This window comes from Trichoderma gamsii (assembly GCF_001481775.2).
Source record: "Trichoderma gamsii strain T6085 chromosome Unknown Scaffold_11.2, whole genome shotgun sequence".
NCBI classification, from domain to species: Eukaryota; Fungi; Ascomycota; class Sordariomycetes; order Hypocreales; family Hypocreaceae; genus Trichoderma; species Trichoderma gamsii.
The window spans coordinates 674,451-690,143 of NW_020171348.1; the positions used below are offsets into that span (position 1 = coordinate 674,451).

The window sequence follows — 15,693 nt, forward strand, 5'->3', positions numbered from 1 at the left end:
ATGTATCAGTGGATGTAGCATGAGCTGGAGGATGAGAGTAAGAGGCTCAAGAATGGGCAATAAAAAAAAAAGAAACGAGCATGGATGACAGGGAGAGCCGGCGGTGAGAGGAGAGCGCCGCTGCTACCGGGATTTGTATCCTGGTCGCTGTATGTAGGTAATCACCATCACCGGTCGCCTGGGCGTGATAGGGATCGCGAAGGCCTGCTCAAGTTCAAGTAGAAAATATTGCTAATAGTTAGATAAAGTCGCTGTCTGCTTGAAAGATTCTAGTGGCTTCATTTGCTTTAAGCAGCCTCAAAGTTCTAACGGGAATGGAAGACACAGACTTGAGGGAAAAATGGTGAAGATAGGCGTCAACCAAGTCAGATCTAGATACAAAATATATAGAAATGAGCTCTAAAACAGCTGGCGTGGTCTATGAGAATCTGCCTCTAGGCCTACCTTGGTTGACGCATATCTACTCCATCACCTTCAAGCCTCTGTCTTCCTTTCCCGTGAGGGTCGTCTTGGGGCCCTTCAAGGTAAAGGAAGCCAGTGATTTCTTTAGGATGCTGATAATTGACTTTGGAAACGCTAGGCGTATTCTACGGAGATATGTGTGTTAGCATGTAAGTAAACGGCTGGGATGTTTTGAATTTTGCCAGCGAGCACTTGTAAGATGCAGGACTGCGGGGAAAGCAAGAGTGGCATGTGAGGCGGCGAGAGGTGAGAGACATGGGTGGGTTGTTTAAGTGATTTGGGGGTCGCATTTTGTCGATATGGGGGTGCGGTATGATTGTAAGAGAAGTTGGCGGAGTGGGCGAGTTGAGAGTGGATGAAAGGCAGCCATTTACTACACCCCGAAGGTCGGATACGAAGCAATGGATGGATATGGATATGCTGACTTGTAAGAAACAGGCACATGCATGGAATCAAGAGAAGAAGAAGAAGAAAAAAAGGAGGAAGAGGGGGGATATGAAGCAGAAAAGGGGATGATGCCGAGGCGTTGGGTATAAAGTACTGCCGTATACTTGCCGTATCCCGGTTTGCCGAGACAAAAAAGGTGACGTGACGTGCATGCCAGCGGGTAGCTGAAACGGAAGATGAGCGAGAGAGAAGAGGCGGAGAGGGACAGAGAGCCTGTGGATGTGAAATTGACTGAGGGGGGAGAAGCAATCCAGTAAAAGCAGGGAACACTAAAAGGAAAAAAAAACAAGCAAGGGTGGGAACCAAAAAGGCGGCGTAGCAATCCTGGATAGAAGAATAAGAAACGGGAAAATGGAAGCGTGTAAGAAGGGCGGGATCGTGTTTTGGTTGACATCAGCGATTTGGATGGCACAGGAATTCTTTGGCGTTGGTATATCTTTGGGGGTGCGCCGGGAGCAAAAGGGCGATTGTTGTGTTGTTGTAACCGTGCATCAATCTTTGTTCTCCAGTTTGCGTTTTGCTGGTCCTGCGATTTGACGATCTCTTGGGGATATTATTATTTTCATGTGTTGAGTTGTTGATTGATTATTGGCTGGATCGAGGATCGAGAGAGAAGTGCGTTTTGGAGATTTTGGAGAGAGCGGCTCAGACGTATCGTTTGGGGGGTTTTGGTGCCTAACTGGGGATAAATATCAAGGAGTCGGCAAGACGGACACTTTCATCGATTCGAGTTGGGAAAATTCAAGGTCGAATTATAAAGAGAAAGCAAGCGAAAAAGAAAACGATTGTCGAATCAGAATCAGCGTCATCGCTGCTCTACACGATGCCCTCGAGGTCTTCATCGGCGTCTTCATCGCCCACCGGCCACTGGAGGTGAGTTGCAGCGTTTATTTACTTGTACCTTTCCAATCACCCGCCCATTTTCTCCATCGGATGTCGTTCCTATCCATTCCCCTACTATGGCTGGCTAGGCTCAGCCTCATCCTCTTCAATTCCCTTAAACACCCGTAGTGGCGGGCGTTTATCAAGTGCAGCAAAAACCTTGACCGTTGCCCGAAGCAGCTCGCGGCCACTGCCGGTGCCTCCGGCGCTGGTGACTGAAAGCCAAACGCCTCAGGGCTCGGTTTCGACGGCGGTTTGTGATGCTTTTTAGAGGGAAGGGGGCAATGGAAAAGAATAGAAGGCAACGTCAAGTTGGAAATTGCCATGATGATGCGTATCGGCTCAGCTGATGCTGCGCGATTCACGCAATTTGCTGTTGTTTTTTCCGCCGTGGTTATGGACATGAGTGTGTTTCATAAGCTGCTGTTCGGGAGCATATAAGGAACATGCAAACCCTCTCACACGCTCGCTGAGCTTACTTGCTACCACTTGAAAGCCTTTTCTTATCGACTATTGCCTTGTTATTATTGTCATCATTGTCGTCATTATTGTCATCGCCCTACTATTGTTACTATTGTCATCTGCTATCACCAGCCTTATTGTACCTGTTGGGGGTTTCACAGCAGCTCTGAGTTTGTCCTCAGATCCGCTCCAGCAGCCCTGAGTTTGTCCTCAGATCCGCTCCAGCAGCCCTGCTTTTCAAACTTCAGGGCCTGGCTGGACCCCACGCCCCGCAATTCAAGTTTTCGATGCCCGTCTTCTCGGCAGCAGCCCATTCTGGCGCCACTATAAACGCTATTACCGCTAACACTGCCGCTGCCACTACACTTTTCACTGCACTATTACTGCACCTCCTACTGCCGCTACACCTAAACTTTTTCTACCAAGGTTTTTTCTCTCTTCTCATTACATTCCACCATCTTCGTCGCCGTCTTGTCTTCTCTGTCCTTTTGCCAACAGAGCTCTTTGATTCCTGACCGTTTGATTCTATCCTCTCTTTCCACTCTACAGCAGTCGTTTTACGGGCTTGTCTTTTGTCTATCGAAGTCGCCACAGCTCCAGCTCTAGCGACAGCACCAGCACCAGCACCAGCTCGTCCGAGTCGGAATCTAATCGCCAGTCGACGCCGCGCGACGATTCGCACAAGAAGAGGAAGAAACGCAAACACAGCGCCAGGATGCCTTTCCGACAGCGCATGGCCCGCCATTTTGGCGATTCTGTACGGCTTCACTTTTCCAATTTGATTTCAACTTATACTAGTTTTTTTCCCCTACGACTCCACCAGTTTTTTCCTACGTATTTATACGCACATACACACCATGTACACACAGGCTACAGCAGTAGTGCTAACATCACGTCATTGACGACGATCGGCAGCTCTCGCCCGAAAAGCCCTTCCTCAGCTACTACGATGTGCTGCTCACCATCGAAGACATGAAGTCGCTCAAGAATGACTGGCTGACCGACAACAACATCGCCTTTTGGGAGGAGTATCTCGAGCACGAGACGCTGCCGCGATTCCCCCAGGCCCGCATCATCCTGCTGCGCCCGAGCATGACGTTTCTGCTCATGAAGGAGCCCGATATGCGCCATGTGCGATCTGCGCTGCCTGACTTCAACAAGGTCACCCACGTCTTTCTGCCCATCAACGACAACCGCAATGTGGCCATGGCCGAAGGCGGCAGCCACTGGTCGCTGCTGCTCGTGTCGGTCCTCGACGGCATCGCCTTCCACTACGACTCGCTCGGCGGAGCCAACTATGCCGAAGCAAACCTGGCCACGCGAAAGCTGAGCGAGATTGTCCAGCGGCCCATTCGCTTTGTCAACTTGGAGGACTCACCGCAGCAGGAGAACGGCAGCGACTGCGGCGTCTTTGTCTGTCTCTTGATGCGACACTTGCTCGTCAAGCGCCTCTTGGCGGCTAATGCTCGCGAAAAGGTCTCCATGAGCATGGCTGGAAAAATGGTCGATAGTAACGGTGGCCGCAAGGAGATGCTCCGTATTATTGAGAATCTGCGCAAGGAGGGAGAGCGCCGCCGGTCGTGAGTTTCCCCCCCATTGCTATCTTTGATATACGATGGCTAACAGAGCTATAAGGAGAAGTGCGAGTCCCTTTGCTTCCACCAAGACACCGCCGCGAATTGAATAGAAAGCTGCTCGCTTCGGCTCTTGGGAAGATTTTGAGAAACTTATGCACCAGTCTGAAAAGGAATGCGACGAGGAAACCAAGGAGCAAACGGCCAAACGACCTCAATCGAAGGAGCTGCCTGCCATACCTGATGTTCCAGACACGGATGGCTCAAGTGAAGACTCAAGCGAAGGTGACTCAACAGAAGACAGCTCGAGTGTGGCCTCGCAACCTTCGCAACCTGGACGGCCTATGACAAGAGCGAGAGCCGCTGCTGGTAAAGGACAATTGCCGTCTCCAGCATCATCCAACCGCTCTACTTCGTCTGGAAAGTCTTCTTCAAAAGGTTACACGAGTCCGACGAGTCCAAAGAGTTCAAAGAGTCCCAAAAGCTCTCAGAGATTGAGCTCGAACTCGAGCCCTCAGAGCACTCCGAGCCCGATCCGCCGAATGCGCCGAATTGTCCAGCCGCCTCGTGATCCCAACAAACCTACCTGGCTCGAGTTAAAGTTTGCCCACAATAAAGGTGTGAAGCGGACTCGGGGCAATGCCCAGCGACCCGCCAACGCCACGCCCATCAAGGACCGAGGTCTCAGAGCATCCTTGGAATAGTTTTTCGGCTGGTGCCTGCACAAAATCATACCAAAGAGCGACGGCCTATCTGGCCGCCTAGATTAATACCGCGTTTTTTGATTTCACTATTTTTGCCTTTCTTTGTTTATTTTATTATTTTCCTTTACTCCTTTACGCCAACTGAGATTTCGCTTTCTATAGCGGGCCTAGTCTTGAGTCCTTTTTTTCGATGAAAACACTCTTGCATGTTTTGGAGTTGGATGCACACATATGGGTATGATAATGCGGAAGCGGAGGAGCATACCAGCAGGTCTCCGAGGAGAGAAAGCGAAAAGATATTTATTTGCGGGAGCTTGATGCTTGTACGCCAGAAAGAGTTGTGTTGTGGTTAGCGACGAGATGAGACGAAACAGAGCGAGGTGGAACGATACCAAAGTTTTCTTCTTTTCTTTTTTCCTGTTTTGTTTTTTTTAAATCTATCTTTTCTAACGAGATATGACCATGACGGCTTCAAAGAGGGAAGAGGGCATGGTGTTACAGGACATGGGCTTTTGAAGCCTTTGATAGCTTTTGTCAAGGGCTGAGGCCGACTTTTCTTTTTCTTTACTAAACATTTCAGGAAGGGAAAGGGTCGGCCTTTGTTTTAAGCATAGCAATTTTGTTTTATGAGCATTGAATTTTCGAGTATTGACCAATAAACTGATGATTTCCCAAACTTTGAATTCCGGTGTATAAACTCCAAACGCCTTGATGTTTCTATGCTGTAAATCAGTCGCCCAGTTGAACGTGGATCAATTATGCCCGCCACCATCCAATATGTCACCAAAATATGGCCATCTGGTTTTATGACTGACCCATGTGCACCCACCATTTGTCCTCTATAGATAGTTACTCCTTATTCACAAACGCCGGGTTCTGCTCCATCGTCGCTGAAATGTACCCCCTCAGCGCCGCCCATCGATTTGATACCACCGGTGCCGGCGCCGACGCTGATGCTGATATGTTTGAAGAAGCTGAAGTTGAGGTTGCAGCCTTTTCAGCCAACTGGACGCCATTCTGCGGCTGCGCAGGCATACTCGACAACTGCGCCATGCTCACACCAAACCTCTGCATCTCGCCCTTTAGCAGCCTCTCCTTCCTCTTCAGCGCGCCCTTTTTGCTCCTTAAGCTCTGGTGTCTAATCTTGCCCGCCAGAATCTCCGCGGCGCCCTCGCCGGCGGCCAATTCGGGCAGCGCATCGGCCAGGCTGTCGAGGGAGCTTAAGGTGGTTGACTTCTTGCTGCGCCCGCCGCGCTTGAGCGCCTTTTTGGAGACGCGCGCGGACGTGGTGGATGCGACGCGGGAGACAAAGGACGAGTGCTTGATGGTGCGCTTGTCGCGCTTGGAGGAGAGGAAGGAGTCGCTGGTCGAGGCGTTTTCGCGAAACGTCTTTTGGGGGGCGAGGGGGTGGATGGAGTTTGTGATGCGGGCGTGGCGGAGGGCGGTGGCGGATGGTTTTTGGGGGGCCTGGCCATTGAAAGTTAGCTTAGATTGTAGAGAGAGATATGGGTTGTTTTTACCATTTTGAAAGAGTGTCACATGCGAGTGATCTTGGTTGTTTTGGAGAGAAGCTGGTGATGATGAAATGGAGGATGGATATAAAAAGTTTTGGTGGAGACGCTTTTTGCGCTCGGTGAAGAGTGGAGTGGAAGCTTTGACCGACGGTGTGGGTGGGGTAAATTTCTGCCGGAGTTGGCTTAGATGAAAGTTGTAAGGCGGAACAGCCCTGATATAAACTTTACTTTTACACCTTGTCCGTTTGTTTTGTTCTGCTTCGAAGAATATAGAGTGCCGTTGGTTTTTTTTTTTTGGCGAAAAGAAATGGACAAGATAGAGCATCTCAGAAAGGAGATTGCGCAGAGAGAGGCTGAGCTGGCAGACTTGCGCGCGCGGCTAGCTGCGGAGGAAAAGCTGAGTTGCGCTGAGAGCGAGAAGAAGCTCGACGATGAAGAGTGGAAGTGGCCGCTGGAGGAGCATGACTATCAGAGGTATAGCAGGCAGATGATTGTGCCTAATTTCGGGTTACAAGGTATTCTTTTTGTCTTTATTTAACGCAATGAATTACAGCTAATTTGGTGTTCTCAGGTCAGCTCCATGTAAAGCATGCCAAGGTCCTTCTCGTCGGCGCCGGCGGCTTGGGCTGTCCCGCAGCGGCATATCTCGCCGGCGCTGGCGTTGGGACGCTGGGACTTGTGGATGGAGATGCTGTGGAAGTATCGAATCTTCATAGACAGGTTGCGCATGCGACGAGCAGGGTTGGTATGATGAAGGTTGATAGCGCAGTGGCGTATCTCAAAGGGTGAGAATGCTCCTTTCCTACTAAAAAATACTGGTTTTACTGACATTGCTTGACAGGCTGAATCCAACCATTACTTATAACGCTCACGCCACTCATCTCACGCCGCAGAATGCCGAGGAAATCGTCTCGCAGTACGACCTCGTCCTCGACTGCACTGACCATCCCACCTCGCGATATCTCATCTCTGACATCTGCGTCCTTCTTTCCAAGCCGCTCGTCTCAGCTTCTGCTTTTCAGACTTCCGGCCAGCTCATTGTACTCAACAACCCCCCTGGAAAAGGCCCCTGCTATCGCTGCGTCTTCCCGAAGCCACCTCCCCCGGAGAGCGTCGTTGGATGCGGAGAGGGAGGCATCATAGGACCCGTTGTGGGGACTATGGGCGTGTTGCAAGCACTTGAGGCGATCAAGTTGATTGTGAAGGGAGATCATCTGAAGAATGGTCTAATAAATGGAGATGTAGAAGAAGTCAAACAGGTTGGCTTGCTGCTTTTCAGTGCCATGGGCGATGTGCCGTTTAGGACAGTGAGGATGAGGGGCAAGAGAAAGGAATGTTTTGCCTGTTCTGGAGATGGCACGGCTTTGACGCTTAATGAGCTCAAGACGTCAATGGACTATGTCCAGTTTTGCGGCGTCAACCAGCCCGTCAAGCTGCTTCAGCCTGAGGAACGTATATCCGTTGCCGAGTATGAGCGCATATCACAGGAGCACAGGAGCCACTTACTCCTCGACGTAAGAGAAAAGGAGCATTTTGGAGTATGCAACATCAAGGGGTCGATCAACGTTCCCATAAGCCGGTTCACAGCTCACCGCGGGCAAGGGTCGGATTTGACGGACTTGATACCGGCAGACGTCGCCCCCGATTCGCCGATATACATTGTCTGTCGCGTGGGCAACGATTCACAGATTGCGGCCAAGAAGCTGAAAGACCTGGGGGTGGACCGCAATGGGGAGCGCTTTGTTGGAGATATTTTGGGCGGCTTGAAGGCATGGAAGGAGACGGTTGATCCGAGTTTACCATTTATATAGCCATGAGGCATAAGATATAGAGCATCAATTGCGAACAAGAGAGTTTTCTCATTATACATAATACACGTACAAAGTACATCCTACACGGCCACAGTCCCAACAAAAAGGGAAAGGGCTCTTTTTTGTTTTTCGTCCACCGGATTTTTCCGCCGCCCCAAAGCATGCTTTCAAAGTTAAGAAGGATGAGAAAGCGAGTTATTTTTCACGCACCGTATGATCTGCTAATCATTGCACATATCCATTGATTCCTTTGCCGAGTTTGTTGTTATGATTTTGTACCTCTGTGTTTTAAACAAAGGATGCCGACTTCTTCTTGTTAAACGCTCGCTGGTCCTTCAGCCACCTTCGATATCCGGCAACGCTCTGGATCTTTTCGCCGTAGAAATCGGGAACTAAGAAAGAAAGTGTTAGACATTATCAACTTGGGAGTCATCTTATCTTGTATTCGCGTACCTGGGTTGCCTGCGCTCGAATTTGTAGGGTCGGCGCGGTGCCGCTTGACACGGGCAAAGAACTCGCCCTCCTTCTGCAGCATCTGCGTCTTGAAGCGCCGGTTGATGATGTAAAACACCTGGTTGCCGAGCGTCGGTCCGACCAGCCAGCCCATGCCGGCGCACGCCATGGTCATGATGCCCAGCGTGAAGAAGGGATCCAGCGGAACCTGCGCAACCAGCGGCTCGGCAAAGCCCTCGGCTAAAACGACGGTGCCGACCGCGCCGCCCAGCAGGCCCGTGGCCACGGAGAAGAGAAGCTGGATGCGACGGCGGCGAAGGCGCAGCTTGAAGAAGGAGTCCCAGTCGAGGGCCGGCGCAGAGGCGTCGGCTGAGGCTGAGGCCGTGCTGGAGTAGGGCTGGAGACGCAGACGCAGGACCGAGGATGACGATGATGACGATGTGGGGGAGCTTCGAGTCTTTGCGACGAGGCTGGCGATGGACGGCCGCGAAGGGCTGGAGCCGGCCAGGCTGTGGTTGGCGCGGGAAAAGGTCGTTGCGGACAAGGGCACGCGAGGCTGAGCGCATAGAGGCGATTGCGCCAGCGGCGAGAATGAAGCTTTAGGACCGCATCGCACGAGGCTGGCGGGCGCTGCGGGGATGCGCAGGCATAGCGACTTGAGCGAGGATGACATGGTCGTGAGAGTATTTGGAAGCAGGCGGCCAGGGCCAATTGAAAGGATTCGACAGGCTAGGATGGTGATGGCCGAATCGGTGCGTTGTGTTGTGCCGCAGGCGATGACGGCTTGCTCTTTTTTTTTTTTCTCCAGCTGCTGCAAGGGTTTGATTTTGAGGTTTTGAGATTGGATGTGCAGAGTTTCAACCCATGCTTGGTGGAGGTCGGCCCGGGTATGCTTGTGGCCCCCACCTCGGAGCGCTGAGCTATAGTGGGCTGGGGCAGGCTGTAAGGCTACAGGCGGTGCTAGCCCCTCTACAGCACAGCAGCCCATGCTGTTGATGCTTGTTACGAGCTTCTATAATGTCACCGAGCAATTGATAGTCGCAGCCTACATCTCACGCGCCAAGCTGTAGCGAGTGAAGGATTGAGGCTACAGGGTTACGTTCCTTGTCGCTCACTGAGACAGGATGCAGGGTAATTGCTATCCCCTACCTCTGATGTTGACGAAGAGTCAAAGACAGCTGTGCGAATAGACTCTCATATCGGCGACGCTGTTACTGCTTAGTCATTCACGTTTGTCCAACTGACGTCGCGTCTGCCTTTTGTCGCCGTCGCCTTATCATCGGCACTTTAACGCAATTTCACGCTTCATACAAACATCGCACACGACACGCCGAGCTCCAGCCGCCTCGACGAGAGGCTCTCACCGACCAGCAGACTCAGACAATGAATAGGCGCGCTGGCTGCCCGAGAGCCTGCTTCTCCTTCTGCAGCGTCCTTTCATGATGTTTTTCGATCCGGAATTCTTGGATCGCCGCCTGGCTGGCAAGGGACTGGAGCCGCTCTCGCACGCTGCCGATCCAAAGCGCAAACCGAACCCTTCACACCAAGGCCAGCCCTCGAGATCGCGAATCGCCGTGCCTCTCTTCTCGAAGCCTGCAGACTATGTGCCTGGCAGCGGTCCGCCGTTGCGGCCAATCTCCTTGCTCCCCGCAGGCGATTCTACAGCGTACATTCTCGAGCGTGTCCTGCTGCCTTCTCCTGGGCCAGCGCCGAATGGCAAGCCGCTGCCGAAGCGAATGGCCTATTTGATCGGGTGGCGCGATCTGCGAGCCGCGAGCATGGTGGTTCCCGCAATGCAGGTCCTGGAATACGTGTCTCCGCGGACGTTGGAGGAGTTTGAGGCAAAGCTGGAACAGGAGGTGGACGACGAGAAGGAGAAGCTGCGGAACGAGCTCAAGTCGGGCCTGGAGGCGCCGCAGAAGAAGAAGAAGAGAGGACGGCCACCCGCTCATAGCCAGATAAAGTCTGCCGTGGTGGCAGAGCCCGTAACTGAGACGCCGACACCGACGAAGCTACGGCACAAGAAGGGCGTTATCAGCCTGTCGACTCCCCAAAAGTCCAGGCTGGCGGATTTCGAGTGGTTGTCGGAAGACGATGCGAGCCCCTCGCGGCAGATTGCCGAGGAGCAGTTTCAGAGCTTGCATGGCTTTCTGCCTGAGCCCGAGGAGGGTATTCATGTGGTGGGAGACGAAAACGATCCTCTTGCAACCAGAAATCTCGCGCATCCCGTGCGTGGTGCTCCACAAGCAAGCCTTGTTCATACTGCTGGTAGCAACCCGGCGAAGCAGAAACAGCCATCGGCATCGCCTAACCCAGAATTCGCAAGGATTAAGACTCTTGTTTCCGCTGATGGCGGGGTGCAGACATTGGCGACTAATAAGCACAGCTTACCTCCAGTGGCTTTGTCTGTTGACGAGAGCAATTGGGGTAAACAGCCTTTATACCTGCCTCCATCGTCATCTGCCCCATCTGTGGTACAGACAGTACAGGCAGCACAGAAACAGGCAGAGATACAGAACCCTATAATCAGCCTTGGTGAAGGCGCCAAAGTAGACCAGAAGCTGGAGCAATCAAAGAAGAGACCCAGGTCTGACGACGAAGGTGCCAAGGGTGAGGCCCAAGAGGACAACGGCTGGGTGGTGGAGAGGATAGAAGATGTGGAATATTACGAAGTCGATGGCATTGGCTTGGTAAGATATTTCAAAGTGAGCTGGGAGGGCGACTGGCCACCAGATCAAAAGAGGACGTGGGAGCCGGAAGAAAACATTCCACCTAGTCTCGTACGAAATTTTTTCAAAAACTCGAGGAATAAACGGAGAGCATTATCAAGGCTAGGCACCCAGGGCCACAGCCATGGCCATCCCGAGAGAAAGGGCAAGCCAGTTAAACGGAATGGTGGCTCTTCAAAGAACACCCATAGTCAGGGACTTTCTCTGAAGCAAGGCACACTCTCATGGCCCGCCGTCCGCAGGCAGTACAAGAGCGTCAGCGAAGCCTTTGCCGCAGAAGATTATGACGACGGCCCCGGGATGATGGACAACGACGGCTACGAAGCCGAGGAAGAAGATCTCGGCGGGAACGGACAAAACGAATATTTTGTCGTGACGGAAGATGGCGACGAAAATTTGCGTGGCCGGAGTCTATGGCCAGGCGCTGGTGCTCTTTCATCTGCATTTGGCGTACTTGGGGGGCTGCAATGAACTGTTTTATACCCCGCTGCCCCCTTGAAACTTTTTCTTGATGTTTAAAAGGCGAGAGTGCTGAAATTAGAAACAGAGAGAGGCGTGTATCTGGAGAAGCGTTTATTCGGGCATTATCTTACAAATACCAGTTTCAGTATTCTCTACCCACAGTTGGAGAAGACAATTCCAAAAGGAATAGTATTTTCTAAAGCTAATTGAGCCTTTTATTTCCTCTATAGCATATCTGAAGCTTTTATTGAAGCCTTTGTTTGATCTCTTTTCATTATATATGAAGAAGGCAATAGCGCAGGATTGATTGATTTCTTTCTTATTATTGATGGGTTTGTTTGGTGGCGTAATACTAGGGAAATGCTATGGGTTGGAATGGTTTGAAGTCATTGGGATTTTTAGAATTAAGGGCATTTAGTATGCGAAAAGGAGAATTTGAGATTTTCCAACTCGATGGAATAAATATGACATTGTCTCTATCTCATTATTTCCATTTTGCCGAATTCTTAGTTACCCTTGATTACTGTCGTTGCTGTAAAAGGATAGATAGAAAGGTTCATGCGGATTGTACTTGACATTAAGGGAGAATAATCAGAAATATAATAAGCTTCATGCTTGTAGTTCAATTCAATAACCATTTGCTAATGCACCTTGGTGCTGGTATTACTTTTGAGATACTAAACTAATAAACCGGAAAGAGAAATACCCCGCTTCCATCTGTCCGCAAATAGCCATTTTTAAAGTGCCCCTGAATTAAAAACTGCAAATACCTAGCAGCCTGAGCCCTTTTCGATACCAAATACCTTATCCATCCATCCTAGTACCCGCCTGATTTTTAAAAGAAGGAAAAGCAATTATAAAAAGAAGAAAGAAAAGAATCTCAAAAGAATCTCAGAAGCAATTGAAAGCAAAGCTTCATCTCCGTTTGTCGCAAACTCCAACTCTATCCCAAACTCTGTAAAGAGAAGAAAAGAAGGCTCCCATCTTTACCGCTTGAGCCATTGTTTTATCTCAGCATCCACAGGCGTCTTCTTGAGGTCCTGGCATCCCATCTCGCATCCCTTGTCGCATTTGGGCACTGCGCCTAGATCGAGGCCCTGCTCGGCGGCCTTCTCTCGACGGTGGTTAGCCATCATGCCATACGCCTCCCACGTGCGAATGTTAAGCTCGCCGCGGTCCTGGAAGTATTTGTCCCAGTGCTCTGCCCACTCGGGCTCGTGGAGGGTGTTTGCCATTAGAAGCTTGGTGTCGTCTTCGTCGGTCATGCTCCAGCTCCATTTGCGGCGCGTTAGAGTGATGTTGCTGCCGATGATCTTGTAATCTGTATCCTTGTGGTTCTCGAGATCTAGGAGGAGGTCTTCGACTTCATCTTCTTCGATGTCGTGCTGCAAAGCAAGGCGTTTCTCCAAAGAGAGTCGAGTCGGGCCCTGTTGGACGGCTTCCTTTTTGAGATGAGGAGGCAGGCGGTTATACGGGTGCACATTCCATTGTCTCTCAAGATCATCTTCGGGCAGTTGTTTGATTATGCCATAAGGCGGCCTGTCGTTGTAGTCGCATATCTGCGTCACGTCGGGGACGATGAACCTCAACGTGCCCTTTTCATGGCAGTATTTGAAAATGTCGGAAAATGTGCCTCTCCAAATGAGTTCGTCGACTCTTCGTGTCTGCCACATAGACGTTAGTTCGATGCATAGCGAGTGATTTGGCACATCGAGCTCGACGCGGACGATGTGCTGAAGCCCAACTTTGCCAATGAAGTACCAGATGTAGTCGCTGGGGAACTCCTTCAGCATGAGCGATCGACTGTATTTCTGGGAAACAACGTCTTTATCTACCCAGGACAGGCCAAAGGAAGGAGTTGGAACGAGCCACGCGCTTGCTTGGTATTGAATCAGATTTGCATCCTCGTAGATGAGAGGCGAAACCTGAATTGTGCGAACTAATTCTGCGGTTGGTTTGGGGTGGATGAATTCCACCATGACTGTCTTTGTGGCATCATTACTCAAAGGCAGGGTGCTGAGAGGCATAATGCTAAGAATCTGCCCGTGGGTTTGGATGCCTCTCGCAATCTGCGATAACTTTGCGGTTGGTGGCAAGTTTCTAAGGATAACGCGCCGGCTTCGCTCTGCTGCAGGAGTACTTGGCAGAGACGGAACGTATAGTCGTCGACCATAGAGGTTGGTAAAATCAGAGTGGAATTCGAGACGAATTTCAATATCAGGCGTCTCAAGTCTTGCAGCTGCCTCTTGTGGAGCGTCGATAAAAGGATCGATTTCCGAAGATCCTGTGTTCCGAGTCGCGGGGCACTGGCGGTCTGGAGTATCGAAAATCATGAGATCCGTTGTATCGTTATCGGAGGGAGGGCAGTCTAGTAGAAGATCGGATGAACTGTCCTCTATCTGTGCTTCTTCAGATATTGTAGAGATGCTTATCGCAGGCGATGCCGGAGCCGGAGTCTGCACAGGTGGGCTGTCAGAGGGTTGCTATGCTGTGTAGTTAGTAAACTTGTATGGCAGATTGAAAATCCATTGGATAAATCTTGCTTACGGCTCTTGTCCTCATCTTGGAGAGGCTTGCAGGATCCTTCGCACCCTCCATCATGGCAATAGAGGCTGTAAAAATATGGCTGACACTGGCGAGAGAGTTGATAAAGGTGAAGGCAGCAAGCAGCAAGTTGGTCTCTTTCTCTTCTTTGGGTAAATCCTGGAGTTTGGATTCGATGTCCGTCTGCAGGAAGAAACACGATTAGTCTCAGGTATATATGGAGGTGGACATGTGTAAGTGAGGAATCGTGGCATGGGGATAGCTCACTGCTTTGGATTGCGTAAGCTGGAGCTGATGGAGATGCGTGCACAAAGCATTCTCGATGACTTGGAAGGCTGCAAGGCACTCAGCCTGGCTCTTATAATTTTCAGCGCGATCATTCTGAACAAGGTCGCTGCGATTGCTCTGGATGGCGTTGTTTGCTGTTGGATGTTCCAGGCAGTGCTCTGAAGCAGTGATGAAAGAATCTCCGTCGGCAATATCTGTCGGGCCGGACTCATTCAGGGTTACACCTTGGGTGTTCGGCGCCATGAGATCGATGTTACTGCCATGCTCTTCGAGTTGCACAAGATCTGAGCCGGGATGCTTAGTGCAAACAGTCTCTCTCTTTGATGGAGATGAAGCCATGATGATTAACAGGTCTTGTGTTGGAGCATCTATTGTGGTAAATGTTTGGAAATTATCCTTTGTTGCAGCATTGAACGAAGAAGAGATGATGCTCAGAAACGGAGAGTGGAAGAGGAAGAAGAAAAAGAAAAGGCTCAATCCAGGTTTGAGCTGGATTTATAGCAAGAGTTGAGCAGGTGCAAAGGCCCAAGGCGGTGAGGTGCCTTGGTGTTGACGAAGAGTTGATCTGGTGCACGCACTGCGAACATGGTAAATACAAATTGAATGTCCTGGCTACATGTTCGTCTGCGGCGCCAGTTGCAAAGCAAACGCCAGACCAGAATGACAGTGCATCACAGATGAAGATGCGCTCTCTAGCTTGGTAGCCAAGCAAGAGGTGCTGAACACAGATAATAGCTGGGGGCTTGATCTGCTGCAGAAGATATAGTATCAGGACAATGTAGTGCATTTGATCGAGCCGTATGCGAAGAGAGAAATAATAATGGAATGGCAGTGCATCACAGATGAACATTCGCTCTGCATCTTGGGAAGCCAGTGTAAGGGGTGCTGAACATGAATATAATACAGATAGTACCTAGAAACTCACCTTGCTTTAGATGATAGAACAGTAGAATAGTATACAACGTGATGCAGCTACAAATGAAAGGAGAAGACAATCATGGAAGAGCAGCGCATCACAAATGAACACTCGCTCTGCATCTTGGGAAGCCGCAAGGGGCGCTAAGCAGCAGTATAACACAAAGAGTATCTAGAGATTCACTCTACCTCAGATGATATAGTGACAGGGTTTATACCGCAATTGATAGGACTATACATGAAGAGAAAAAATAACCAAGGGATGCCTCTACTTTGCAGAAATTGGCATTTAAAAACAGATTTTGATATATAGTAACAGATCAAGGTGGGAGTATTAGGTGCATGTAGCTACCTATCCAATCGATTTGCATTATCAAAAAGAAAGACAATAATTTTTTGCATATGTATCTACCGACGCGCAATGCCGATAAACCTTGTTGAATTGA

The 15,693-nt window shown here is 50.4% G+C and overlaps 5 protein-coding genes across 5 annotated transcripts; 2 read left to right on the forward strand and 3 right to left on the reverse strand.

Moving 5' to 3' along the window:
- Nucleotides 1–5,380: 5,380 nt before the first annotated feature.
- Nucleotides 5,381–6,054, reverse strand: TGAM01_v204125 (hypothetical protein; the record flags this gene model as incomplete). The annotated part of the gene is made up of 2 exons (XM_018800679.2): nt 5,381–5,998; nt 6,052–6,054. The coding sequence occupies 2 exons, from the start codon at nt 6,052–6,054 to the stop codon at nt 5,381–5,383; spliced, it is 621 nt and encodes a 206-aa protein (XP_018666144.1).
- Nucleotides 6,055–6,352: 298 nt separating this feature from the next.
- On the forward strand, nt 6,353–7,856 carry TGAM01_v204126 (hypothetical protein; the record flags this gene model as incomplete). The annotated part of the gene is made up of 3 exons (XM_018800680.1): nt 6,353–6,560; nt 6,617–6,830; nt 6,887–7,856. 3 exons carry the CDS (start codon nt 6,353–6,355, stop codon nt 7,854–7,856), a joined length of 1,392 nt encoding a protein of 463 aa, XP_018666145.1.
- A 288-nt stretch (nt 7,857–8,144) lies between these two features.
- On the reverse strand, nt 8,145–8,982 carry TGAM01_v204127 (hypothetical protein; the record flags this gene model as incomplete). The annotated part of the gene is made up of 2 exons (XM_018800681.1): nt 8,145–8,248; nt 8,310–8,982. 2 exons carry the CDS (start codon nt 8,980–8,982, stop codon nt 8,145–8,147), a joined length of 777 nt encoding a protein of 258 aa, XP_018666146.1.
- A 769-nt stretch (nt 8,983–9,751) lies between these two features.
- TGAM01_v204128 (hypothetical protein) lies at nt 9,752–11,509 on the forward strand (the record flags this gene model as incomplete). Its single annotated transcript, XM_018800682.1, has 1 exon — nt 9,752–11,509. The coding sequence occupies one exon, from the start codon at nt 9,752–9,754 to the stop codon at nt 11,507–11,509; it is 1,758 nt and encodes a 585-aa protein (XP_018666147.1).
- A 977-nt stretch (nt 11,510–12,486) lies between these two features.
- On the reverse strand, nt 12,487–14,671 carry TGAM01_v204129 (hypothetical protein; the record flags this gene model as incomplete). Its single annotated transcript, XM_018800683.1, has 3 exons — nt 12,487–13,983; nt 14,048–14,227; nt 14,312–14,671. The coding sequence occupies 3 exons, from the start codon at nt 14,669–14,671 to the stop codon at nt 12,487–12,489; spliced, it is 2,037 nt and encodes a 678-aa protein (XP_018666148.1).
- Nucleotides 14,672–15,693: the final 1,022 nt, after the last annotated feature.